Source organism: Panthera pardus, unplaced genomic scaffold (genome assembly GCF_024362965.1).
Source record: "Panthera pardus isolate Hobbes unplaced genomic scaffold, ASM2436296v1 HiC_scaffold_8, whole genome shotgun sequence".
NCBI lineage: Eukaryota > Metazoa > Chordata > Mammalia > Carnivora > Felidae > Panthera > Panthera pardus.
Window position 1 is genome coordinate 25,450,958 of NW_026527013.1, and position 27,290 is coordinate 25,478,247.

The window sequence follows — 27,290 nt, forward strand, 5'->3', positions numbered from 1 at the left end:
CCCCTCCCCTACTTGTGCTCTGTCTCTCTCTGTCTCTCAAAAATGAATAAGTGTAAAAAAAACAAACCTGTACGAAAAGTTTAATTTCAGCCTAATTAAAATGTTTTCCAAAATTTTAATTATAGGTTAATTGATCCACAGACACAAGTTACAAGGCTCACGGTGAGTTCGGCATGTTTAAAGCTTTATTGGAAATCCTTCTGTGCACGTACACATGTGTATCTTTATAATAATTCTGAACCTATATATTGAAATATGGTAGTAATTATGATTGGCTAAGTTATAATTAAGCTGATGGTGGACATCTTCCCCTATAAAGTTATAATTGAACATTCCATGCGACTTAAAGAATTGTGCAATCTGCTGTGATACTTAGGTTTTCTTAGGGTATGATATATGCTGCCTGGTTAAGGGATAAACACAGGAGGAATTAAAAGGTGAACATGATTGAGTTTATAGTTATCTAGGTTGAAATAGTTGCAAGTATATGCTCTTATTTAATCATTTAATAATATAGAGCATTTTTTTAATTCTATTTGTTATTGTAAAATGTGTAAATGACTAATAAATTCAGCATTCAACAACCTCTTATTCTGCCTGGTAATCCAAACCAAATATGACATTTTTGTTCTTGGATTGCCACGTTGTTAAAAAAAAAAAATTGGCTCTAATGTTCTGTTTATGATATAACTTAGTAATTGAGTTTGTTATATATAAGAGTGCAGTTGTAAGTGTTTGAAAAATCTCATGTTTGCTTCTGATGTTTTCTTTGGCAGTTTCCATTACCCAGTGTAGTTTTGTATGCTACACACCAGGAAAATAAAAGGCTTTTTGGATTTGTTCTTCGGACATCAGGGGGCAGAAGTGAAAGTAATCTGTCATCAGTCTGCTACATATTTGAATCAAACAATGAGGGGGAAAAGGTATACATGGCCTTTCAAAATGTGTTTAGGTTGTGAAATATATATCATAGTCAAAGTTCTTAGTAAGATTTCTGGAAAAAAACTCCCAAAGTTGGCCTGCTTCAGCACAGTTGTTTGACCAAAGCCTGTTGCTCTGAAGGTATCTGAGCCGATATGTTGGGCCTTCTGACTTACAGACCTGTGTCTTCCCTGGCCATTGAGGGCTAGTGCAGTCTTCTGGCCTCATTCCCTTACTCGGGGACTGCAGTATATTCCCGCAATCAGCTTTTTCCAGATGTCTTCGGCTTAGAACAGCATCTGCATCTGCTTAGTTCTCTGCAAACCTTAGCATCTCAGTAATGAATTTGAGATAACCGGAAGGTGGGTGTGTGAAAGAGGCGAGACGCAGCAGTGGAAACTCAGACTCTGAAGAAAATACACAGGTGCTTCGTTTGGGGACTGAAACATTCTTAAATCAGGTTTTGTCTGAAGCAGTGTGTTATAATGAGTTGTAAATCTAGTTGCACCAGCCATTTGGATACTTGAAATTATTACTTTGAATGAGAACTGGCTGAGTTTTTCCTGTTTTTTCCCCTTTTAGATTTGTGATTCTGTTGGACTGGCAAAACAGATAGCTTTGCATGCAGAACTGGTAAGAATCTAAGATACTTATTAATTATCCAAGAATGTTATCTAAAGTAATATAAGATCTTTCATATTAGCAAGTAAATAAAATGATTTTGCTGTGTAAGGTTATCAGTGGATACTACTGCTGATGCAGTATTTAGAATTTGGATAAATGACTAAGAATGTATATTTTTAGTGTGCTTTCATGTAAATATAAAAATATGAAAAGGTTACAAAGGCCATATGAATTGAAAAGTCTAAAATTTAAAGTTGTTTCATATTTAATTCATTAGTTGTACTTATCTGTGTTTTAGGATCGTAGGGCATCAGAAAAACAAAAGGAAATAGAGAGGGTAAAAGAGAAACAACAGAAAGAACTCAGTAAACAAAAACAAATCGAAAAGGTATGTAGTCCTAGTATCTAGATCTTTTTTGATGTAATGTTTATGAAGTTTCCTTAATTCAGCACGGTGACTTCCAGGTTGGAATTTCCAAATGAAATTCTGTTTCTGCTTCCTCAGCCACTTCATAATCAGATGATTCATAGCGCAGCAGAAAAGGAAGACATCTGTTTTCTGATAGGATGTTTACGTTATAGTTACCGATGTGTCGTCGACTTGCTGTTTAGCAAACGTACCAGAACTTATATTTCCATATTCCAGCGAAGTTTGTTGCTATCAAAGCAGGTCTTTTGAGAGGCTGTGTGTATATAGACTTAACTGCCATTGCTGGAAGCTGTATTGGCCTCCAGGAATGAACATATATTTATGTAAATATTTAATGTTACCAGCAGTGTCAAATCATTGTCCATCCAACAGGATAATTTTAAGTTAGACAAGTTTCAGAGCAAAATCTGGAGAATGCATTAGATGGTGATACATGAGATTGTCAGACCCAGATATGGGTGGTGGCAGTAGCAACAGAAAAGAGAAATTTGCGGGATACTTAATGAGCACAGATCAGCAGGAATTGGGAATTGATTGGACTTATGGACAAAGGAGAGGGACGTGACGATGACACTGAAGTTGAGGCTTCCTTGCTAGGTTAGGCTGAGGAGGGCAACGGCTGATTTAGCAAGGTAAGTTGGACAGAGAGGTGGAAGGGAAGGGCTGTGGAGTGATCCATTGTGAGCCTTTTCGTGTGGTATGTAGTGAAAGATAACGATGGTCTGAATGTTGTTAGCCATAGAAATGGAGAAGAGGGAAATGTTGGCTTTTACAGGATTTCTAAAATGGTGCCAAATTTCACTTTGGTGTTGCACTGGTTGTGTGTAGTCTTTGTTTTCAGTAAGTTGCCAGAATTATGCATACATGTTCATGACAGAAAGATTGAGCAGCTCTCAAGTACATATTTTAAATGCATAGTTTTGCATTTGATTGCAAACAAACTTAGTTTCTTTTCTGTCTTTTCTACTAGGACTTAGAAGAACAAAGTCGGTTGATAGCTGCTTCCAGTAGACCAAACCAAGCCAGTAGTGAGGGGCAGTTTGTTGTCCTTAGCAGTAGCCAGTCAGAAGAGAGTGATTTGGGAGAAGAAGGAAAGAAAAGAGAGTCAGAAGCATGAACTTATCCTTGCTTTTTGGTTGGTATTACCCCCCTTGGAATTTATTGACAGTTTCTGTGGTGAAATGGCACAAGGTAACAACTTTGTCGATATACCAAGGAGACTAAAGTTTATATTTACCTGTTTTAACTTCATTTTTTAAAATAAGATTGACCTTGACCACTTAGGTATGCACTGTTTTGTTTTTTTTTTCCTTAAAAACGATATACTATGCAGTAACATCAAATTCCACATGTCTAAAAGAAACCTGTTCATCTCCTTGAAGTAGATTGCTGAGGAATTAACACTTGTTCAAGCCTTTTTTCCTTCAAATTTTGAACTTCTTGCGTTGTAATTGGCTGTGACCATAAGAAACCATTATTCTTCAGCTTCAGATATTCATGGATATGCTTCCTCTTCTCGTTAGGAACATTTTTGCTGGCAGTGAGGAAGCTTTCAACTGAATCGGTTCAAAACCTTTATACAGAGAATTCTACAAGTTTGCAAATATTTTAACTATTAAATGTGCAATAGAACTTTTATAAAGTAATTAGAAAAAAGATTTTAGGCTTAAGGTTTCAAATTGTGGCAGGTGGTACTGTGATTTCAGGGCACTTTCTGGGATTGCTCACATTTCTCTGATGTATGACACCTGATGCCAGTGGGAAAGAAGCTTAAGTGTCTTCAGTTCAGGATTGATACAGCCCTTGGCATTTAATTATCTTATTCTTAGTTCTCAGGTTGGAACTTGAATTATTGCTGCAGAGCAGTAATGGTTAAAATAAGATTTTGGAATTTATTAAAAGGGATTTTTTTTGTTCAAGTACATTTTAGATTAGGACTTAAAATGTAAAGATATTGTTACAGGATAATACATCATATTTTCTGCATTGCGTGAAATAATTTTTATTGAAAATCAAGTGACATTTCAAAAGAAATTCTATAACGGTTGTTGCCTGCTTAAAGTAAAAATGCCTAGAGTTTAGTTTAGAAAATGTAATCTTTTAAATTTCAGACTGATATGCACAGTATTTTCATAATTCCATGTTTTGATAAAATACTGATCACCACTTTATATCCACAAAGGCAAATAACTAATATATGAGAATAGAATAATTTGCACTAGTTATTGTACATACTTCTACTCTTCAAATGTGTAAAAGGTCTAATTCTATGAAATATTGAAAGGAAATTGAATGTTCGGTATAAGAGAGTTGACCAAGGAAGGATTTTAGCCTAGTGCCAAGGTTAAATGATACTTCCCTGCTGCCTCCCTCTATGTCAAAACTTGATTTTTTTTCTTTACTCAGATTTTTAACATTGCTGATAGAAATTATGTTCCTTTGTTTCACGTGTAAAACTATATAGAGACAGGTTAATTATATTGAGTAAAATAGTCACATAACTAAAATTTTCAAGAGATTTGCCAGCCACTAAGACTAATTTTACAAGGGGAAAAGCCCTTTGTTCTTTGATATAGTCGTGTTAGTCCTGAATTTAGAAGCAGCATCTGTTTTAGCTCTCACAATATAGTGTGGCTGTTTCACATGGTGTGCACCCTGTTTTCTGTGGAATGGAATAATTATACATAGGATCATGATATTCTTTTTATCCATGTGCCAAATGGGAATAATGATTACTTGATAATCATTATTTTGAAGCCTTATGTTACCAAAACAGATAGTAAAAAAGTAGAATTTTACAGAATACTTTCTGAAGACAGTTGATTTTGTGCTTGCTAAATGGGAATGCTTTCTTGATAGTTTGTGTGTCATTCCTTTGGTAGAAGTCAAAATTTCTGTTGTCAGCACTTGATTTAGCCATGGTAGGTCTGGCTTTTAACCCTTCTGAGAATTAGTAAACTCTCTGTTTCATTAAGTCTTTTGTTTATAGTATTCAGTTGTTGCCTCGCTTGGTTCAGATGAAACTTGTCACCCTACAAGGAAGGTGGTTAGCATTAGGGGCAGTTTTACGAGGCTGGCGCTTTGCACGGTAACTAAGTGCTGCCCTTTGTTAGTACTCTGGGTCAAAGTGAAGGCTAAAGTTAAAGGCACTGTCAGACTTAGGTAGTTCCTTTTAAGTCATGTTTTGATAGGAATTTCCTTAATAATACACCTATGTCCACAGATCAGACCAAAGAGCATTCCAACACCAAATCGAAGTTATTATGTGGGATTAACAATTTTAGATACTTCAACTTTTGTTCCATTGCTCTAGAACTATGTGAACTATTCCATACTACAGATATTTAAGCATCAATTTTAAGAAACTTTCCTTTTTGTTTGATGAAGGCTGCCCATGGGTTTCTGCATAATGTTAAAGCTGATCTTGGTCTGTTACCCTTTGAAATCCCTTCTGGCTCTTGGATGCTTTGGTGGTGATTGAATTAGAATTTGGGATAGCTTTCTCAGATTCATACTTATGTTTGATGGTTTTTAGAAATTAACAAAACTGATTCTTTAAAAGAAAAGAAACTAAGTCTACCTAATTCAGCTATGCATTCTGCTACCTATACAAACAGTACTTTTATAACTATGGTAATGAAATCAGTAGACAGGAAACTAAGTAAAACTTGCTAACAAGGGACTGGACAAAGTTCCCAAGGCCAGTCTTGTTTTTGCTATTTCTACAATGACTAGTATGTGTTTAATTTCAAAAGAATTCTCAGGCTCTAGGGGTGGTAAAATGACGTTACCTTTATGCTTGGGAAAAGGGGAGTAGGGTATGCGTAACACATTACATAACATATAATCCTGTGTGGTAAAGGCATCTGACGTTAATTTTGAGTTACATGTAGGAGCTACAAATATTTAAGATTTGAATCTTATTATAAATGCTGATAGACCCCAAGATCCCATGTATTGCAAAACCTTCTGCTACCTGAATTAATTAATAAAATGAAAATACTAACATTGGTTTTGACAACGACCTCCTAGCATTCAAACTGTACTTAAAATGTTCAAACACACTGATTGTAGCAAGCAAGGCTTTCATTTTATTTTTTAGCAAGTTTGACTTTTCTTTCATGAGATTTTGTTCTACGTTAATGACACACATTGAAACTGGAACTATACGACACTTTTAAACTAGTCTCTTGTGGCTTGTACTCATGTAATTTACTTCAGTTAATATGAGAACTGGGGATTAAGTTATAACTAATGTGCAAAACTGCTTTGTATATTTGGTGATTTTGTAATGTTAAGTGAATTGGTTAATTCTTATCTCACTGATACTATTAATCATGCATATATACAATTAAAAATCATGCTACATTTCCTTTTAGAATTGAATTTGAAGAACTCAATTTTTATGTAATGGTGGTATACGTGTGGGGTGGAGAGCTTATTTTTTGTCAAAGTAGGTATTCTCTGACAAGGCTTCAGGAACTATGCTGTTAGAAGATTTTTAAAGTATAATAAAGTCCATGATTTTTGTATAGTCTTTTTTGTATGAGGTATTTGATATATACTCAATTTTATTTCTCTAACTCCAAATGATGCTTATGAAACAAATGGACTTTTTCTTAATATGTTATGACACTACAGTTACACATCTAGGCCCATTGCAATTCCATAATAGCTAAAACGAAAAAAAGCGGTCACTTACTGGGACATAACACTAATTCATCACTAGTGACTTCTTTCCTTTAGAAAAATAGATGTTTCAGGAATTACCCCTAGACATGTTACAGACAACATATACCTGCTATATTCAAAGAAACAATTTAAAGGCACAGGATACTGTGTACACCAGGTTAAGTGAGCTTGATGTGTAATTTTAATACTAATGCATATTCATCCCATGTGCTCTTTATACTTTCCTATAGCACTTACCAAGTTCTTTTCTTCCATTGGGAGTATCTGTTTTAATTCGTTTTGAGTTATATAAAATGTATATACTTTTAGAAGGTCCAGGAAGTAGATAAAACTAACTTTAGAATTATGTATCTATGTGCATGTATATCGTAAATATATTTGTATATTGACATATCTATAATCCGCTACTCACTTAAAACAGACACCACAATTTGATTAAAAAAATAAAAATTATTCATGCCAGCTAATTTTGCAAGTTTGAATGTGAAAATCATATCATTAAAAGTAACTTTAAGTCTGTGCTTACTGAATGTATAGCCATGAATCTCCACATCAGAAAGAAATTCTCTAACTTCAGTTTCCCTGAGATGACTATATTATGCAAAAAAAAAAGTATACTAACACTAAACATACAAATAACAAGGCTATAGTTGACTGGGCCTGTGGTGAAAGTGAACATCATCCTACCCATCACTCTGTTCTTGTTGATGTGCTATCGAAATGCTACACAGGTGTGGCTGAATGCATGTCTCTTCACTTTCCTCACTTTCCAAGTACAGAAACCTGTACTTACCTTCACAGAATATACAGAAATAAAAATTTAACCTACATTCTATAACTGCTTTTATCACGTTTCTAAGAAGGAGGTTTACAGCAGTATAGGTCTACGTCAAGAAGCAAGAAAAATCTCAAAACAGCCTAACCTTACACCTAAAGGAGTTAAAGAACAAAACAAAGCAGAAGGAAGGAAATAATAAAGATTAGACCAGAAATAAATGAATTGGAACAAAAACTAGATCACTGAAACCAGGAGCTGGTTCTTCTTTGAAAAGATCAACAAAATTGATAAACCTCTAGCCAGACTCATTAAAAAAAATAATTAAAATAAAATCAAAGAGAAGAAATAACCAATACCACAGAAATACAATTGTAAGAATATTATAAAAAATTATATGCTGATAAATTATAAAACCTAGGAGAAATAAATTCCTAGAAACATAATTTTACATAAAGCAGGAAGAAATAGAAAATTTGAACAGACCAATTACCAGCAAAGAAATTGCATTAGTAATAACAACTTCCAACAAACAAAAGTCCAGGACCAGATGGCTCCACAGGTGAATTCTACCAAACGTTTGAGAGTTAATATCTACTCTAATCAAACTATTCCAAAAAATAGAAGAGAAAGGAAAACTTGCCAATTCATTCTATGAGGTCAGTATCACACTGATACCAAAACCAGATAAAAGACACCACCAAAAAAGTGAACTATGGGCCAGTATCTCTGATGAACATAGATGCAGAAATCCTCAACAAAATACTAGCATACAGAACCCAACAATACATTAAAAAAATCGTCATAATCAAGTGGGATTTATTCCTAGGATGCAAGCGTGGTTCAATATTCACAAATCAATCAACATGATACATCGGTAAGAAAGGATAAAAGTCATATCATCTCAATAGATGCAGAAAAAGCATTTGACAAAGTATGACATCCATTCATGATTAAAAAAAAAACCCTCTACAAAGTAGGTCTAGAGGAAACATACCTCAACATAATAAAGGCCAAATATGAAAAATCCACAGTGAACTTCACATTCAGTGGGGAAAAACCAAGAGCTTTTCCCCAAGGTCAGGAACAAGACAATGATGTACAGTGTCCCCACTTCTATTCAACATAGTACTAAAGTCCTAGCCACAGCACTTAGACGACAAAAAGAAATAAAAGGCATCCAAATTGGTAAAGAAGAAGTAAAACGTTCACTATTTGCAGATATATATAGAAAACCCAAAGACTCCAGCAAAAGACTACTAGAACTGATAAATGAATTTAGTAAAGTCGCAGGAAGCAAAATCAACGTACAGAAATCTGTTGCATTCCTATGTGCTAATAATGAAGCAACAGTAAGTGAAATTAAAAGAAAAAGAGGCAAAGAAACATACTCTTAACTATAGACAACAAACTGATGGTTACCAGAGGGGATTTGGGTGCAGGGATGGGTTAAATAGGTGATGGGGATTAAGGAGTGCACTTGTGATGAGCATTGGGTTTGGCAGTGTTGAATCACTAAATCCTACATGTAAAACTAATATTACACTATATGTTAACTAACTGGAATTTTAATAAAAGCTTTTTAAAAATCCTCCCATTTGTAATTGCACCAAAAATAACAAACTATTTAGATACAAACTTAACCAAAGAGACGAAAGACCTGTACTCTGAAAACTATAAAACACTGATGAGAGAAATTGAGGATGACACAAAGAAATGGAAAGACATACCATGCTCATGGATTGGAAGAACAAATATTGTTAAAATCTCTATACTACCTAAAGCAATCTACAGATTTAATGCAACTGCTATCACAATACTAACAGCATATTTCACGGAACTAGAACAAACCTAAAATTTGTATGGAATCACAGAAGACCTTGAATAGTCAAAGCTGTCTTGAAAAAACTGGAGGAATCACAGCTTCAGGCTTCAAGTTGCCTTATAAAGCTATAGTAATCAAAACAGTATGGTACTGGCATAAAAATAGACACATAGCTCCATGGAACAGAATAGAAAACCCAGAAATAAACCTACAATTTTATGGCCAATTAATCTTTGTTTTTTAATCTCTGACAAAGGAGGCAAGAATATACAATGGGGAAAAAATCTCTTCAACAAATGGTATTGGGAAAACTGGACCACGTTCTTACACCATACACAAATAAAATGGATTAAGGACCTAAATGTGAGACCTGAAACTATAAAAATCCCAGAAGAGAGCACAGGTAGTAAGTAATGTCTCTGACATCATCCATAGCTACATTTTTCTAGATATGTCCCTGGAGGCAAGGGAAATCAAAGCAAAAAGATACTATTAGGGTTACATCAAAATAAAAGTCTTCTGCACAGCGAAGGAAACAAACTGTCAAAACAAAAAGGCATCCAACCTACTGAATGAATGGGAGAAGATATTTGCAAATGACATATCTGATAAAGGGTTGTTCTCAAAATATATAAAGAACTGATACAACTCAACACCCAGGAAACAATCCAATTAAACAATGGGCAGAAGATATGAATAGACATTTCTCCAAAGAAGACCTGCAGATGGCCAATAAACATGAAAAGATGCTCAACATCATCATCAGGGAGATGTAACTCGAAACTACAATGTGATAATCTCACACCTGTCAGAATGGCTATATTGAAAAAACACAAGAAACAAGTGTTGGCAAAGATATGGAAAGAAAGGAATCCTCGTACAGTGTTGGTGGGAATGCAAACTGATGTAGTCACTTTGGAAAACAGTATGGAGTTTCCTCAAAAAGTTAAAAATAGAACTACCATATGATCCAGTAATCACACTACTGGGTATTACCCCCAAAATACAAGAACACTAATTCAAAATGATACATGCACCCCTGTTTATTGCAGCATTATTTACAATAGCCAAATTATGGAAGCAGCCCAAGTGTCCACTAATAGAAGAATGGATAAAGAAGTGGTATTCATACACAATGGAATATTATTTAGCCATAAAAAAGAAATGAAATCTTGCCATTTGCAATAACATGGATGGATCTAGAGAGTATAATGCTAAGCGAAGTAAGTCAGAGAAATACCATATGATTTCACTCATGTGGAATTTATGAAAAAAACAAATGAACATAGGGAAAGAGAGGTGAATCAAGAAACAGACTCTGAACTGTAGAGAACAAACTGATGGTTACCAGAGGGGATGTCAGTGAGGAGATGAATGAAACAGGTGATAAGGATTAAGGAGTGCACTTTTGATGAACACTGAGTGATGAATGTATAGAGTTGTTCAATCTCTGTATTGTACACCTGAAACGAATTTAACACTGTATGTTAAATACTAGAATTAAAAATTTTAAAATAATTTAAAAAGGGGCTCCTGGGTGGCTCAGTTGGTTAAGCGTCTGACTCTTGGTTTTGGCTCAGGTCATGATCTCATGGTTCATGAGTTCAAGCCCTACAATGAGCTCTGCGCTGACAGTGCAGAGCCTGCTTGTGATTCTCTTTCTCCCTCTCTCTGCTCCTCCCCTGCTCATGCTGTCTGTCTCTATCAAAAATAAATAAACTTAAAAAAATAATTGAATAAATACAGCTGCTATCAGTGAGCCCCTCTTGTGTGTCAAGTACTGGTCAGTACAGAAAAACATAAGCCATCTGAAAACCCGTTTAATTTCTATTCCAGTGATAACATTAACCAGTAAATGGGAACCCTTAGCCAGGGTTTTATGGAAAGAAGGACTGCATGTTTCCCATTAATGATGACGTTGCAATTGAAAGTTCTGTTTCAGTTAACCAAATTACTCCACTTCAGTGCGGGACTCTACAAGTAAACAGACATTAAGCTGGCCTTGGGACTTTTGCATAAGAACAGCTAACTTGTAGGTCAAGTACTGGGGTCAGTATTTTATTCAATGTAATTACTAAGACATTTTATGTATGTACTTCTCTCTAAAAAGGATTACTGTTAAGAATCCTTTTAAATTATTAAAGGTGACATTTACTGTTTTGAGCATGTAGAAATGTAGATTCTTACATTTAATACAAAATCAGTACAGAGTGAGAACTGATACATTTCTGTTAATTGAAATTTTACAGTTTGGTTTTTTTTTTTTTTTTAACTGCCTTTCAGAATGCTCTTGATAAGCAATATTAAGAATATTAAGAAATAGGGGGCGCCTTGGTGGCTCAGTCGGTTAAGCCTCTGACTTTGGCTCAGGTCATGATCTCACAGCTTGTGAGTTTGAGCCCCACGTCGGGCTCTGGAGCCTGCCTCGGATTCTGTGTCTCCCTCTCTCTCTCTCTCTGACCCTCCCCTACTCATGCTCATGCTCATGCTCTGTCTCTTTCTCAAGAATAAATAAACATTAAAATTAAAAAAAAAAAGAATATTAAGAAATAGTATTAACATGTAGATTTGCATTGAGATTTTAGTTGTTAGGTAAAGTGAGAAATAATGAATCCTATGTAACAAGTCAAATTTTAAGAAATGCAACTCAAAGAAATATACCTTTTCATCCAGTTTGATTACCAGGTTCCTGTGAAAATTCCTTGTCCGTAAAGATCATATTCTTTGTAAAGGATATACGCTTTTAGACGGTTTGGTAATGGAAGAAATGACATGAAGACAGGGCAGCGCAAATGTAACTTCCCCATACACTTCCGGATCTTTAGGCGGCACAAATGTTTGAGGGATCGAGGGTTTGCTGAAATGAGAGAAACACATGTTATCCAAATGGAAAAGAGCTGTTCCTTCTTTTAGTGATCTTAGGGTTTAGTCAGCAAATGTATGTTATACTTAAGCCACCAAAATTTTCATTTGCTGTGTTGAAATGGAAAAGTTAAAAGCGAAACAGCTTTTCCCTTCTCTTTGCAACCCTTCCTGTAGATACGATTACAGAACCATGTCAAGTTAAGAATCCAAAGACTGGCATCAGTTGTGGCTCTGGCCTGTGAGACCTGAAATCCTTAAATCTTTGTGTTCTAACCACTCCCTTGCCCTGTCCTATCCCTCTGGATCAGGCTGAGAACTAAAAGATCACCACCCAGGGGGAAATTAGATGAAAGAAACTCTTAATTTGACTTATGTTCTACTGTGAAAGAATGTGGTTTGGAGCATCCTTTGATATTCTCTGCGGGCTTAGATCTTCACTTTTTCTCATCCCTGTTTTTGTTGCCATTTCATAGCTTTTATTAATTCCTGTATGTACAGTGTTCCATGGGATTAGGAGAAAGGCATTACCTACCATATAATATGTAATTACCTAACAGATTTTATCTACTGGGAAATGATAAGAAGTACAAAGTAAGTAATAAATAGTAACTTTTTTTTTAGAGAGGAATAGTATTTTCCTTTGTTTCTTTAGATAAAGCTTTTAACCAGAAGAGAATGTTTTATGAAGCAAATAAGAATACCTTTTATTTTTGGTAAAAATCTTTTAGAAGAAAGGAGGATACTCACTTAAGATAAAATGGATTTCTGACCAGAGCCCTTGTTTTTGGAGCACAGCTTTCAACTTTGAACAGATTCGAACTTGATCAACATAATCAAGCATCACTCGAACAACCTTCCCAGAGAGATGTTGCAGCCATGACAAAGTTATTACTTCACAGAACTAAGGAAGAAAATTGGAACTATGAAAGCAAATGAAAAACTGGAGTAACTATGGGGGGGTTTAGAACACAAAACTCAAAGTTAGGAACCAAGGTCTCAAGCCCCTCATTTATAAACCAGGCATTGAACAAGGAAATGATTTCTTAGCTCTGACATTTGGAAAAATACTTAACTGCTGTATCTTCAGAACTATGTAAGGTGTAATCAGGGTGTGAAAGAGACAGTTGTCTAATATCCATTGTTCCCTTTGGTTGGCCACACGGCTCTCTGGAATAAAGATTACCTCTCCAGCTTCCTTGCACCTAGACGTGGCCACTTAAGTTCTAGCCAGTGAGATGTGAGTGGAAGTGTGAGCAACCCCCAGAATGCACTTAAAAGAACACGGTGTGTGCTGCTTCAGCCTGCCTGCCTCCTTGCTGGCTGGAATGTGGATGCAAGTTTCTCCTGTGTCAGGAGCTGTCCAGTTAGAAGGCTGTTTACCTGTGGCCTTTATATGAAGGGAACGAGCCACCTTATTAAAGTCACTTTCATTTTGGGTTTTCTGTCATTCACAACCTACTCCTATCCTCATGCCTGACGGATATGATCGTTTCTGCCGGTAGGTAATTTACATGCTCCTAGACAAGATGCCCATGTAAGAAGTCAAGTACTACTACATAATAAGTCAGGAAATAATACAAGATGATATACACCTAAATGCCAGCTCCTACATTAATCATAACCTAAAACTAATAATACAATATTAATATGTTGCCTTCACTTTCCAGAATTGATTCAAAGTGCTTTCTCCGTTCACTATTTAATTTTTGATTTTAATAAGAACTCAGGTATTTATAGTGCATCTGTGTGCAGAGCACAGATCTCTAAGCTGAGGAAAGTGGTGAACAAGAGCTTACTTACACTGATGTATTTGTGGAGGAGACATGTAATCAGTAAATGTTAAAAAGATAATTTCAGAAAGTGGTAAGTGCTATAAAAGAAATAGCATTATCAGAAGATTAGGGAAGACAACTACCTTAGATAACGGTGGATGGGTAAGGAAGGGTCTTTTTGAGAAAGTAACGTGTGAAACTTGAAGAGTGGCAGCTTTTTGAAAAGTTGGGGATGAGCTCAAGTTGGGGAAAATAGAAATGACCGGTTAGGGGGGAAATAGACTGGTGTGATGCAGACATCACAAGAGGAACACATCTCAAGAAGAAGAGGGTACTCAACTGCATTTTTTGTGTTTCTTTCTCATTAAAAAGGTGGCCAAAGAAACCTATTTAATCAAATTTTAGACCTAAAAGAGATAGCTAAGAACTAAGGGATACAGGTATCAGGACCCTAGAAACATTTTAGCTCGATGACTCAGCACTTCAGAGAAAAAACATAACTAGTTTGTAAGACTACATTCATTCTTTAAAACCTTACTCAGATGCTAGTTCATTTGTGAAACTCCCTAAGTAAAGTTAAATCACTTCCCTCTGAACTGTTCCTGTACCTTTTACATCTACCATCATGTTTATTTTACCACGTATTTATCACATTAAAATCTTTTCAGGGTTCCTGGGGAGCTCAGTTGAGCTAGGTAGCTGGGTAGCTCATGAGATTGAGCCCCACGTTGGGCTCTGTGCTGACAGCATGATGCCTGCGTGGGATTCTCTCTCCCTCTCTCTCTGCCCTCCTCTGCTCTCTCTTGCTCACCCTCTTTCAAAATAAATAAACTTAAAAATCTTTTGAACTATGATCTTCTGGAGAGAATGGATGGAGTCTTATCTCTTGGTGTAGTCCAGGGCCACTAATAATGATTGTATAAGTTGATACAGACAATACTGTGCACTTACCATAGTGTCTTTGATAACTGTAGATGTCCAGCCTTCAAAAGTATAGCAAGGATGAACTTTGTCTCCATGGGGACAATCAAAGCATCGCTCTGTGTCATACCCATAATTCAAGAGCATCCTGAGCATGACTTCATCTTTCAATGTGTATTGCAGTGCTGATGGGAAATGTAAAGGGTTGACTCTGCAGAAGTAATTGACGTTGGCCCCATGCCGTAGCAGCAGACTTATCAGCTCATAGTTGCCCATCCTTAGGGCTATCTGGAGGCAGTTAACTGGGTCTTGATTGGGCAGAGCTCCAGCACTCAGAAGCAGCTTAACTGAAGAGAGGTCACCATTTGATACAGCAAAATACAAAGCTGACTTCCTATGGTCATCATAGTGTTTGCGAATTCTCTGATCCAGCATGAAATTTACATCAAATCCAGCCTGGATGAGGAATTCCAGGCATTGGGGGTGTGCTCCTGCTGCTGCACAGTGGACCGGACTGATGCCACTCTGCTTAATGGCAGCAAAATCCGTAACTGGAACCAAAATCTTCAGGGCTCTGAGAAAGAGTTTCAGGGGGTATTTAAAAAATTGTTTTTGTTAAGATGTAGTATTAACCTGTTTACGATTATTATATGCTAGTACAGGTGGTATTAGTATCAGGTGGCATTTAGAACCCCCTAACCCCCAAAAAGTATAATTCCTGCATGTAAATGCTCAGCTACTTAGTGAAGTTAAATAAAACTGTCTAGATATAAAACTCAGAATTAGTCCAATTAGTGAGACCGGGAGCTCCCCTTATTGCCTAAAGACCCGATAATAAAATAGTTTTATGTCTCTTCTGTGGTTACAGAGGATGCCTGACTTCACTGTCTTACTGGTTGAGTTTATCTTTAAAAGGGTGTTAGAATTATATGATCAGAGAAGAAGAATATAAAGTTCCCAGAAGCTGCTCCAAAGAAACCCCACAGCTTTTGCTAGTTCTATTATTTGTGGTGATGTCATTGAACTTACAACAAGTGGCCTCTGTCAGCTGCAACATGAATGGGAAGGTGGCCTGAATTCTTAGGGATGTTGGCATCAGCTCCATGCTCTAGCAAGAGAGTCACAGAATCTGGATTTCCTCCACTGGCGGCTTCAAGTAAGATGGAAGAAGAGTCAGAGGCCTGACCAAGAGCATTAGCTCCTAAGAGGAGAAAAAGTCTTGTTATGCAAAAATCTTTTCCACTCTACTACTTATGCATTCTTAATATAGAAGCACTACCAAAAAGCAGTTATTAAGCAGCCACTTGAGCAAAGCACTACAAAGTCAAAGAAATAAGAAAGGTGCCTCCTGCTCTCAGCCAGTTTATAATGTAGTTGGGGAAGGAAGAAATGGTGCAAGCAGTCTCTCAGTTAAAATTAGGTTGGCTTTCAGAGTAACTTTATAAGTTAATTGTTTGGAACTTGCAAATTCCAGGAGAAGTCCTTTTAAAGGAGATTTTATTTCCAGACTAGCCTATAAAAGTCCACTTACCCCACCCTTATATATAGCATGGTACCAACAATCCTGTTGGACTGTAACACCATGCCATCTGTTGATGTTATGGTGAAAAATGGGTGTTTGTTCTGTTTTTTCACATGTTCTTAGGTAGCTGTTCACAGTAAGACATACTGTGGTTGTTTGTTGTTGAAGTTGGGGACTTATAGTTAAAAGGATAAATTGTAGTACTCAATATGCTGTCATGTGATGGTGTGGGTAATAAGAGTACAATTGTAGGCAAAATGTCCTCTAAAAGATCTCAGTTCTGGATTTTGAGGGGAACTGGATGGTGAAGGAAGGAGAAAGGAGTTTTGGGTCAGTTGCAGAAGGCCTCTCAGTAAAATGGGTTTTGAAGAAAGAGTCACCTTTGAAAATGGACAAAGAGAAAGGAGATCATTCGGGGCCTATTCACAGCTCCTATAAAAAAGATGTAGTGGCTTTAAATTAGTAAATAGTAAATTAGTAAATAGACTCCATAGTCATCAGAATACAGTGATTAAGAACCCCCCCCCTCCTGGAATGCATGAAGAAATGTCTAATAAGCCTCCATGGGATGAGTGCTCACTATGTGCAGGTTCCTGTGTGCATACTTTCTAAACAACAACAGCCCTAACAAGCAGGTGCTAGTATCTTCTTTTTATTTTTTTTAAAATTTTTTTTTTTTTCAACGTTTTTTATTTATTTTTGGGACAGAGAGAGACAGAGCATGAACGGGGGAGGGGCAGAGAGAGAGGGAGACACAGAATCAGAAACAGGCTCCAGGCTCCGAGCCATCAGCCCAGAGCCTGACGCGGGGCTCGAACTCACAGACCGCGAGATCGTGACCTGGCTGAAGTCGGACGCTTAACCGACTGCGCCACCCAGGCGCCCCAAGTATCTTCTTTTTAAAGAGAAAAAAAACCATAGCTCATTGAGGTTAAGTGACTTCCCCAGAGACGCACAGCTGGTAAGCAAGGCAGTTCGGGATTCACATACAGGTACACCAGACCCAGGGCCTATTTCTATGAAGCAGTGTTTCCACTCTAATAATGCAGGGCAGTAAAGTAACATGATTTGGAATGAGACAGATGTGGTTTCAAATCTTGGCTCTGCCATTTACTAGTTATATCACTTTGTGCAAATTACATCATAAGGGAGTTACCTCGGAAAGTATTCACTGAGGTCAACCGATGTGGTTTCTTTAGAGTTAAGGATTTAAAATCTGGTGCCTCTCTTTATATTTTAATCAGTGATCTACACAAAAGGTTACTCTTGTTATGTAGATGAAGGGTCTAGTGTTTATTTTTGTTACTCTAGCTATTGACTTTAGACATCTCTGCTGTTGCTCATTTAAAACATCTTACTTAAAATGTCTTATGGCCACTGATTGGGAACTACAACAGCCTCTCCTGTATGATAGTAAAGTTTCAGGTAAGTCTAAAAAGCAGAAAGTTGTTCTTAAATATAGGAATCTCTGTAGTCTAGAATATTGGAGACCAGGACCATGTATTGTTAAAGAAAGAAAGAAGGCTTCTGGACACAGACAGGAAGGAGAATACAAAAGGTAATTCTAATATTGGGACTTTATTAAATATTGGTAAAGATTTGCTTTGAAAAAAAGCTTTAGATACTACATTGCTTCACTTAACAGGGTCATCAATGGGGGTTCTCCTCAAAGCCAATAAATTGCAGAGTTCTCTGAGCCAAGGACTCTGCCAGTTAAACCAGATCTCAAATTGGTGGCAGGAGAGGGCACGTTTAAAAGGAAGTCCTGCAACTGGTACCATCCCTGACCCTCTTTCCTTAAGTATAAAATGACGATAATGCCTACTTCCTAGGGTTTTAGAAGATCACGTGAGGCAGCGGTAGCTTATTGCCTGGTGCTTAGAAAGTACTCAATAAATGTAAATTGCCTACCTTCTCTCAGGGTTTTGGTTATTACTAAAGGAAGAACTGGGACCCAAAGAGGAGCAATCAGGAAAAACTTCCCAACACCAGAAGCATCTGATAACACATTGGACTGCCTCATGACTTAGCAGAGACAACATGTAGGGGGTAATATGAGGACTTTTGTTCTGTGACTCTAGAAAAGGACAACAGGCAAAACATTTAAAAACTGACCATCCTCAGCATGGTCGGGGAACATTATGCTAGAGTAAGGTGCATCCTAGTAATTTTAGGGAAATTGCTCCACATCAAATGAGAACTGTTCAATCTCTAGGCTTTTTAGTAGCCAGTATTAACACATACTTTCATCAGACATTTGTTAGGCTTAAATAAAATGTTAATTTCTATCATCTTGAAGCTCTTCACAAAAAGGAGGATGCTTGCGTCACGTTATCCCTTGGGGGTGTGCTGACCGTATAGAAAATCTTGCCTTTCTGCAGTAACATTTCCATGATTTCAGTGTATCCACTTTGGGCAGCAAGAGCAAGAGGAGTGAATCCATAGGAGCTCCGTGGATCAGGGTGAGCCCCAGAAACCAGCAGCAACTTTACTATGTCGTGCCTGCCCAGTTTGGCTGCTTCATGGAGAGCGGTCCTCTCGTTGGTACACCGCAGATTGACATCTGCCCCATGGCTGATCAGCAAGGAGGCCATGTCATAGGAGTCACGTAGAACAGCTGGGAAATTGGAAGTGAAATGTCACCAGGAAATTATGGCCAGAGTATCTTATTAGCCAGTGTCCCTCAAGCTTCTTAATGAGCTCTTCCTAGCTACCCCCCTGTGCCAACATTTTGTGTTTAGGAAACACACTGTTAAATGAGGCATATATCAAATAATACCAATAGTGTTTTACATCAATACCCTATTGTCTTTTCTGTAAGCCATGAACAGTTACTGTCTATTGGCTGCTTATGTGTCTGAAAAACAAAACATATAAAATTTTCATTTATCATTTTTGTGTTCCTCCCTCAAGAAAATGGGAACTTAAGTACCCAGTACAGTCCTAGAAATGCTCCTGGGTACTTTAAACAAAGAAAAACAAAAACAGCAGTAATTATGAAATTATTCGTAACCTCGTGTTTTGTTAAAATTTTCTAATTGGTTTTTCTGCATTTATGCTGTTATCATTCGCATTTGGATGATAACCTTTAAGTCCTTCAAGATTCTAAAACAATTTACTGTATCCATCTCCCTATCCATTTGTTAATTATTGGCACCCCTGTGTATGAGGAATCTTGCTAGGAGCCAGATGTTGAATCAGTGTGAATTCTGTCTATAACGGTTTATAATGTGCCATAGAAAGTGCTGTAGGACTGGAAATACCAAGTGCCAAGGGTGTTGGGTCTTTTTTTGGCTCATTGAGCTGGCACTTAGTGTGCCCTTTGATTCTGGAAACACATGTCCTTTGTTTTAGGAAATCATTTTCTTGACTTATTTCATGATGGTATACCACCTCCATCTTGTCTCTTCTCTTTCTAGCGTTTCTGAGATTCATGTGTTGCTCCTCTTAGATTGTCCTCGTTTTTTTCTTTTTCTTTCCTATTTCCCATTTCTTATCTTCTGGAAACTTCCCGAAACTTTATCTCCCAGCACTTGTTTTGAGTTTTATATTTCTACTATCATATTTTTAATTTTCAAGAGTGTTTTTGGTTCTGTTTTGTTCAGTTTTTTGGTAATATCCTATTATTTCATTAGTTTTCACTAATTGCTCTAAATGAATTCTAATTTCCCCCTACATTTTATTTTGCCTAAATAGTCTGTCTCCTCCAAGTTTCTTATCTCTGTTGAAGACTTTTCTCAGATAGTCCTTGACTGTCTGCTCATGATTAAGAGTCGGGGACTAAAAAGCTGACTGGGAATCCTAAATGTTGGGAGGGGCTCTTGGAGTGTGGTCATAGCTATATGTTGCTATGTCTGGGCCATTTGTTGGGGAACCCCCAATTTCACTCCCTTCAGTTCTTTCTTTTTGGGTATATCATATTCCCCAGAGAAGCCTCTTCTTGGAGGGTAAAGTTCTGGTTGCCATCTTTCTAGAATCCTGGTGGAAGAGGAGGGCTGGGAGGTCTTGGCTTATGCTTAATTCCTCCAGTATTTTCAATCTAGTACTCCCACCCTTGTCTAATACCCACCATCCAGAGAGCCTCTGTTTAAATTTCCCAGATGATAAATGTCCAGAACTCGGGTGGTTTGGGAGAAGGGACCACTCTGGCTACTCATTCCTTAATAGGGTTCAACCAATCCTCCCGTTAGCTGCCTGTCCTTCACCCACGTTCCATGAGGTAACTGCCGCCAACAACTTCCAAGCCTTTGATGTAATTGTGCTGCTTTCCCCACTACCAAGTTGAGTTGGCTTTCTTGTCACTGAGTATTCATCCACCTGCTCTCCAGGTTTTAAAAAACTGTGTTGTTGTTGTCTCCTCTCCTGTTCTCCTCATTCTTTTGTATTTTACCTCATTAAGACAATTTCTTGACTATAATTTTAGTGAAGACTCAGGAGGGAGGAAAATTAGCCATTCGTATTCAATCTGCCGTCTTTACCCCACCATTGGTTGCCTCTCCCTACTCTGCTCACCTTTTATCGTTCTTACACCTAAATTAATTGGTTAAGACACCATGCAATGCAAAATGATCAGCCAGTTGGCAGAGATTTTGCCTCAGGCCACCTCAAGGACAAGTCTGTAGAAAGCTTGAGGGTCAGGTACCCATGACATGGGTCAGTTGGGACCAGAATGACAGCACTGCAACTATGTACAAAAAGCTGCCTTTCTATTTGCAACGATGTGGATGGAGCTAGAGAGTTATGCTAAGTGACATCAGAGAAAGACTAATACCATATGATTTCACTCATCTGTGGAATTTAAGAAACAAATGAGCAGAGGGGGGAAGAAAAGAGGAAAACCAAGAAACAGACTCTTAACTATAGAGAACTGATGGTTGCTGGGGGGGGGGGGCAGGGGTGTGGGTGAAATGTGATGGGGATTAAGGAATGCACTTGTGATGAGCACCAGGTGTTATATGGAAGTGTGGAGTCACTATATTATACACCTGAAGCTAATATAACATTGTTATCTAACTGGAATTAAGATGAAAACTAAGAAAAATTTTTAAAAAGTTGCCTTCAAAACCTCTGGGATGGGGGACACTCAGAATGACAGACTGTTTTCCAGAGACAAGGTACTGATTTACCTGTAAGAAGAGGAGAATTGCCTTCAGAATTCTTGGCATTTGGATTGCAGCCGTTGACAAGAAGAAAACTGGTGTTTTCTAAGAGGCAACTGCTGACAGCCAAAAAAAGTGGCGTTTCCCCGCTGTGGGTGGTTTGCTCCCACACACTGGGTTTTGAAGCTGAAATAATTCCATTAGACCACACAGGTTAAGATACAGAAATAAATTTTAAATTCATTTCTCAGAAGCATCAGGAAGAGTTGTAAAGGGAGCTTACCTTTCAGAGTTATTTCCAAAATGTTCTTGCTTAATTGCACCGCAGCCTTATGCAGAGGAAGCCAGCCTATCTCATCTGCTTCATCAAAAGCAGAATGGCACTTGGTCAGGCGTGCCAATGCATCTTCCTTACCTATTAACGAGTCGAATGGGCACAGATTCACATTTGGCACACACACAAGGCAGCCCATACTGCTTCCGAATTCCACCATCAAGGTTAGTGCACGAGACGACAGAGTTCTAGCACCACCCTTTATGAGAGACGCATTCAAATGGCATAGGACGAACAAGCAGGTGTTCGCCTAGTGTTCCATACCATCCCAGCCAGTGGCCACCCCTCGTGTGGTTACAGAGAAAGAGCCCAGTCCACCGAGGAGCCCAGGAGCTCTTGGCTAAGTGGTGCTGTGGTGTTTTCTCGCAGGCTCTTGACAATCAGCGTTGGACACCCCCACAGTGTTGAGCATTTGGGAGAACCTGCTTCTAGGCTTTCCTCAGCTCAGAGGGGAGGTGCTGCCCTTTGTCCTTTGTCAGCATCACATCTTACCACAAGTTGGAGGGGATAGAATAAGAAGAGTACTTAACTGTCTCTATTGTTTCAATTATCTTCTTATAGTCAGCGCTCACAAAGGAATGGGAACTGCATAGAAAATAAATATATATGTAATCCCCAAAGTGAGGGAAAACAAAGGCATGTGACAAAAAACAAAAGGAAACAATAAGGGCAATAGTAGTTAGCCAAGGATGAACTCTAACAACAAACTCTTAAAATGAGGCTTAATGGGAATACTTCCAAAATATATGTGGTGTGACCCTAAACATGCTCCAGGGAAATCGGTCTCCTGTGTCTGTCTTCCTTGGTGGGGGGGTGGCATTATTCCACCTGTCTCAAGTAGACCAAGTCAGCAAGCCTTCCTAAGTTCCATATAATTCTTGCAAGTCTAATAACTGAAATCTACAACTATAGTCAATTTCTGTAAAATATTTCAGTCCTCAAAATCTTATGCCTTCCAGTCTAAAATCATGACTTAATTACTGAATGAACTTAAAAAATTTTAATCACAAGGTTAATATAATCTAATAAACCCAATTTTTTTTTTAATTTTTGAGTGAGAGAGAGAGAGTGCAAGTGTGGGAGGGTCAGAGAGAGAGGGGGACAGAGGAGCCGAAGCAAGCTCTGTGCTGACAGCAGTGTGCCCAAAGTGGGGCTTGAAGTCATGAACCATGAGATCATGACCTGAGTGGATGTCAGACTCTCAACCGACTGAAGCCACCCAGGTGCCCCTAAACCCAATTTCTTTACAAAACTTTAACTATTTAAAGATTATTCCTAAATGTAACACAAAAGTATAGGAATAGCGTGGTAAAGAGACGCTGAAGCCAGACTGCCTGCCTCTTACCTAGCAGCTCTGTGACCTCGGGTAACACTTATCTGTGCTTATCAGTATTCTTATTTCTACACAGGGATAACAGTACTTACAACATAGAAAGGTAATGAGAACTAAATGAGTCAATATTTAAAAAATGCTTAAAAATAGTGCAGCACAAAGTGATCACTCCGTGAGTTTGTTACTTTAAAAAAAAGTATAGTTTTAACGTATTTCAACATCTCTATGTTTAATTATAAAGTCTCTTAGAGCTAAAACCACATTTATCCAGTTTTACCTCCAGCAGGCAAATAGAGGTCACCACCCCAAGCAAACAACTTTTATCACCCCTGAAAAACAATAGTAACTGCTGGTGGGTGGGGGGGTAAGGTTGCAGATCAGTCAGAGAGCATCTGAGCAGGTGTGGTTGGCTGTGCACATTCCACCTCCAGGGCGATTCTTTTACATCAGCGAGGGACCCGCGGAGTCCTTTTCTAGTGCCGTCATTACAGAATTCTGAAGACACACCTCAGAAAGGGTTAGTCTCTTCTGGGTTTAAGTTTACATAATTCCTTCTTTTGATATGAATCAAAAGACTGGACCTTGCTCTGTCTCCCCACGAAGGCTGATAATTTTCTATGTGTATTGCTTAGCTTTTTGCATTTCCTTGGCTCCCCAAAGACAGGGTGCATTAGAGTTCTCTAGTCTTTCACATCCTAATGTATTTCTTCTGGTTTCCAGTCTCCAAATCCTCATGTAGAGCTGCTCCTAACCTCCTTCAACTGTTTACTAATTACATTCTGAATTCTTTCCAAATTGTTCAAGTCTCATAGATACTGAAATGATAATTGAAATGGATTTTGACCCTCTCTTCTGTTTTTATCACAACACTAGAAGTATACTAATGACAAGTCTCAACTGTTGAATCCTTCCAGTACATCACCAATGAGATCCCATTACCTCTCATCTGCAGGTGCCTGCTGTGTAGTTCCCGGCTTGTGAATGTCCTGTATACTCTCCTGGATGACGAGCTGGGTATCAAAGTCCTCATCTGTGTCTTCATCACTGGCGTAATTATCCATGTGAGACGCTGACAGATTTCAAGTCAGAATGAATTGACAATATTTTTCCAGTTACGAAAAGATTATCAGTTTCATTACAAATGAAACTCAGAAAACTACAAAATTGAAAGGAGTGATAAATGAAGCAAATGCAAGATTTAGAAAAAATACCCATTACATTTTTTCCCATAAATTCAAAAGAGTTTTCTGGACTGCCACAAATTCAATATAAATTAGAAGTTGCCATGATTAGCCATTTACTTAATGCCTACTCAGGAAAATCAACCTTCCGTATAAAACTTGGGTCAGTGTCGTTTTAACTATGAAAGTAATGGTTTATTTTAGACCTGGCTTATGAGTTTTTTCTCAGTCATTGTAGCCCTCACCCAAAACATCTTTATGCTGCAACAGCAAATATTAAAAATAAACACATCATAGGAATATATGCACTCTCATAATAACAACATATAACAGGAATAGTGGTAGTAAAAAACAATGTATTTTCTTAGGCAATAACTCAGTTGTTTAAAAGAACATTTCTGTTGTATCATAGAATAGGTTCAATCACATACCAGACTTTTTACCTTCTGTTATATCCTTTAGGAGAGCATGGAAGTTCTCACTGTAAGATTAGCACATCAGGATTTTCATTTCTATTTAGGGTCTCCCCTCCCCGTAGTGGCCATTCCATTAATAGCTTTACTATAAATACATGATCATAAGACAGTCTGGCACATTCTCCTTGTTTTTTACATGGGGTTTAGCTCTATTTGGAAACACGATCCCTTCTCTTCACTGCTATATTCATCAAATTTAAAGGACTAAACATTTTATTCCTGGTATAAAATGCTTTTGCAAGGGGTTGGCTGTGTGAAGTGAATTCATTCTCCTGCTCATGGCCACTGCAGACCAGAATCAATTTTTCATCTGAGAGGCCATTTTTCTGTGACCGATTTATCAAAGTGACTGTCCCCACAGTCCTGATTCACTGGGTAGCTGCACCTACATTTTCTTTGGGCTACAGAGCTGCAGCCTAAAGTGTACTGGGAATCCTAAGGAAGGAGTTAATTCCACACACAAGATAATACAATTTCAACTGTAATTTTGTATTGTTGAAATGTTTTAAAATCGATAATCTATACTAATATTTTGAATGTATATACTAAATGAGAACATTAACTATTAAAAATAAGGAAGAGACACTTGGTATTTCCAATTAAACACGAACTAAATGCCAAGAAGCACGCTATGGCCTGGGGTGGACAGGCCTGCCGCCAGCCACCTTACTGCCTCTGTATGTACGCTTCCTGCCCCGGGGGACTGTGAGAAGTGGAGCTGATGTTGTAAAAGTATGATGTAAGGGGTTACTTCCGGAATTGTTTTGATACTTCCTTATTTATAACCATCTCTGGTAAGTGAGTAGAAAGGGAACTACTCTTGAAGCTGAAGAAATGACTGCACACTTGTGAAAACAGATGTTTTCTGACACTAAATTTTATCCAGTGGGACGCTTGGGTGGCTCAGTCGGTTAAGCCGCTGACTTCACTTCGGGTCATGATCTCGCGGTGTGTGGGTTTGAGCCCTGCATCGGGCTCTGTGCTGACAGCTCAGAGCCTGGAGCCTGCTCCAGATTCTCTCAAAAAATGAATAAAAACATTGTTAAAAAATTTAAAAGTTTTATCTAGTTTCCCCAAATATGATTTTCACATATATATCAAAAGTTTCAAGGATTTTTCTTTCTTTTAAAAAAAAAAGTTCATTTATTGAGTTTTAAAATTTCCTGTCACATGCTTTCCCCTATAAAATTAATAATAGCAATAATTTTTAAAAAGCAATTAAATATAAGGCGATTCCTTATATGACATTTACTTTCAATTATAAAAATAGAGAAATTTTTAAAAAAAGTTTATTTTGAGAGAGTGCAAGTAGGGGAGGGGCAGAGAGACAAGGAGAGAGAGAGAGACTCTCAAGCAGGCTCCACACCATCAGCACAGAGCCCAACATGGGGCTCAAACTCACAAACCATTAGGTTGTGACCTGAGCTGAAATCAAGAGTCGGACGCCCAACCGAGTCACCCAGGTGCCCCTCAAAGACTTTCCATGTGCTTTCAAGAAACATTTCTCTTCATGTTTTCTAGAAGGCTGTATTGCAGTCAAGAGTGGTACACCAGGGAGGAGAACAGTGCAAAAACCATTTAAAAGAAGGACACAAAGATACTTGATTTCATAACATATGTATTTTGAAGTGAAGACGACGTAGATTTTCTTTTTTACTTCTTTCAGATGTTTTCTTAAGTTTGTCCAATTTAGTCATCCAGTTGACAAAGCAAGGCAACCCCACGCTTGATCCAGTGTTGAGTGGGTTGGTCTGTCTTTAACAACATTGCAATAACAAAGTTGGTAGAATGTCCTGTTGTGGAGAGAGTTCCTTTACGTTCACTTGTCTTGTAAAGGGGACAGGTGTAGGCATTCGACTTCACAATCTCAGTCTTTTTAGCTTGGAAAAGAAAGAAATACACTAATTTGCTAAAGGGAAAACAGCCATTGGTACTAAAAGAACAACTCTTTTCATACTAAATCTAAGATCATGATTATGATATTTGAACACTTCAATGCTGTTATTGTTGTTTACAGTTGGGATATAATTATGGCTGTGAAACAAGACAAGTGATTTCATACAGGGCATGATTCTAGGGCTAGAGGACAGGAATCGATTCTAAGTTCTGATGACTTAGCTGGCATGAAAACACTCCAGAGGACCTGGGAGAGGAGGAGAAGGTAGGGAATAAGTACTAAAATCCAGCACATGTAATGCAGCAGACATAGGGACCCCGCTGCTTACAGCCCTAATACAAGAAACGCATAAATCAGAAGAAGCAGAACTTACTGTTTGCTTTCAGCAGGTTGTTCTTAAGAAAAACACACCAACACTTACCTACTCACAGAAAGAATCTATATATTATCCTTGAAAAGCCAGATATGAGATATTAGGAGTCTTCCTAAACTAAGGCCACATTTCTCATACTTATAATTGAACTGTGTTAATAAAAATATTTAATGGGCTCAGTGGTGATTGTGGATGATTTGGACATGCTTCCATTGATAGTTATCTGAGGACAAAAAAACCTAGAGAAGAA

General features: G+C 37.8%; 3 protein-coding genes across 10 annotated transcripts in view; 1 reads left to right on the forward strand and 2 right to left on the reverse strand.

Annotated features, from left to right (window-relative positions):
- The window catches only part of APPL1 (adaptor protein, phosphotyrosine interacting with PH domain and leucine zipper 1), a 57,643-nt gene extending 30,428 nt beyond the window's left edge, over positions 1-27,215 (forward strand). For 2 of the 4 annotated variants that reach the window (XM_019469987.2, XM_019469985.2), the window contains 5 exons: positions 126-162; positions 777-923; positions 1,504-1,554; positions 1,844-1,933; positions 2,946-3,961. In XM_019469987.2, coding sequence (XP_019325532.1) covers positions 126-162; positions 777-923; positions 1,504-1,554; positions 1,844-1,933; positions 2,946-3,092 — 472 coding nt within the window. In that variant the 3' untranslated portion in view covers positions 3,093-3,961. Of the gene's footprint in view, positions 1-125; positions 163-776; positions 924-1,503; positions 1,555-1,843; positions 1,934-2,945; positions 3,962-18,748; positions 18,856-24,065 lie in introns of those variants that run through there. The other 2 variants (XM_053898583.1, XM_053898582.1) reach the window with 2 other exon arrangements.
- ASB14 (ankyrin repeat and SOCS box containing 14) lies at positions 163-24,174 on the reverse strand. Of its 4 annotated transcripts, none has more exons than XM_019469990.2 (10): positions 24,053-24,174; positions 22,310-22,365; positions 21,730-21,861; positions 21,474-21,632; positions 18,719-18,964; positions 15,855-16,026; positions 14,856-15,399; positions 12,880-13,033; positions 11,929-12,124; positions 163-3,023 (listed from the first exon to the last, which is right to left on the reverse strand). In XM_019469990.2, the coding sequence occupies exons 1-9, from the start codon at positions 24,172-24,174 to the stop codon at positions 11,946-11,948; spliced, it is 1,764 nt and encodes a 587-aa protein (XP_019325535.2). In that variant the 3' UTR covers positions 163-3,023; positions 11,929-11,945. The 4 variants fall into 4 exon arrangements, with proteins under 4 accessions (XP_019325535.2, XP_019325536.2, XP_019325537.2 ...); XM_019469989.2 differs by lacking the exon at positions 163-3,023 and adding an exon at positions 10,568-10,730; XM_019469991.2 differs by lacking the exon at positions 21,474-21,632.
- Positions 26,372-27,290, reverse strand: part of DNAH12 (dynein axonemal heavy chain 12) — a 211,252-nt gene continuing 210,333 nt past the window's right edge. For both annotated transcript variants that reach the window (XM_053898581.1, XM_053898580.1), the window contains one exon: positions 26,372-26,650. In XM_053898581.1, coding sequence (XP_053754556.1) covers positions 26,460-26,650 — 191 coding nt within the window. In that variant the 3' untranslated portion in view covers positions 26,372-26,459. The remainder of the gene's footprint in view (positions 26,651-27,290) is intronic.

What these genes read in the sequence shown, in the direction of transcription:
- ASB14 (XM_019469990.2), bottom strand. Translation starts at nt 24,174, where the DNA reads ATGGATAATTACGCCAGTGATGAAGACACAGATGAGGACTTTGATACC. An exon ending in CAGGCACCTGCAGATGAGAG is followed by an intron (nt 22,366 to 24,052) that starts GTAATGGGATCT and finishes TTTTCTATGCAG; the next exon opens with TTCCCATTCCTTTGTGAGCG. An exon ending in GGAAATGTTACTGCAGAAAG is followed by an intron (nt 16,027 to 18,718) that starts GCAAGATTTTCT and finishes TTCTCCTCTTAG; the next exon opens with GAGCTAATGCTCTTGGTCAG.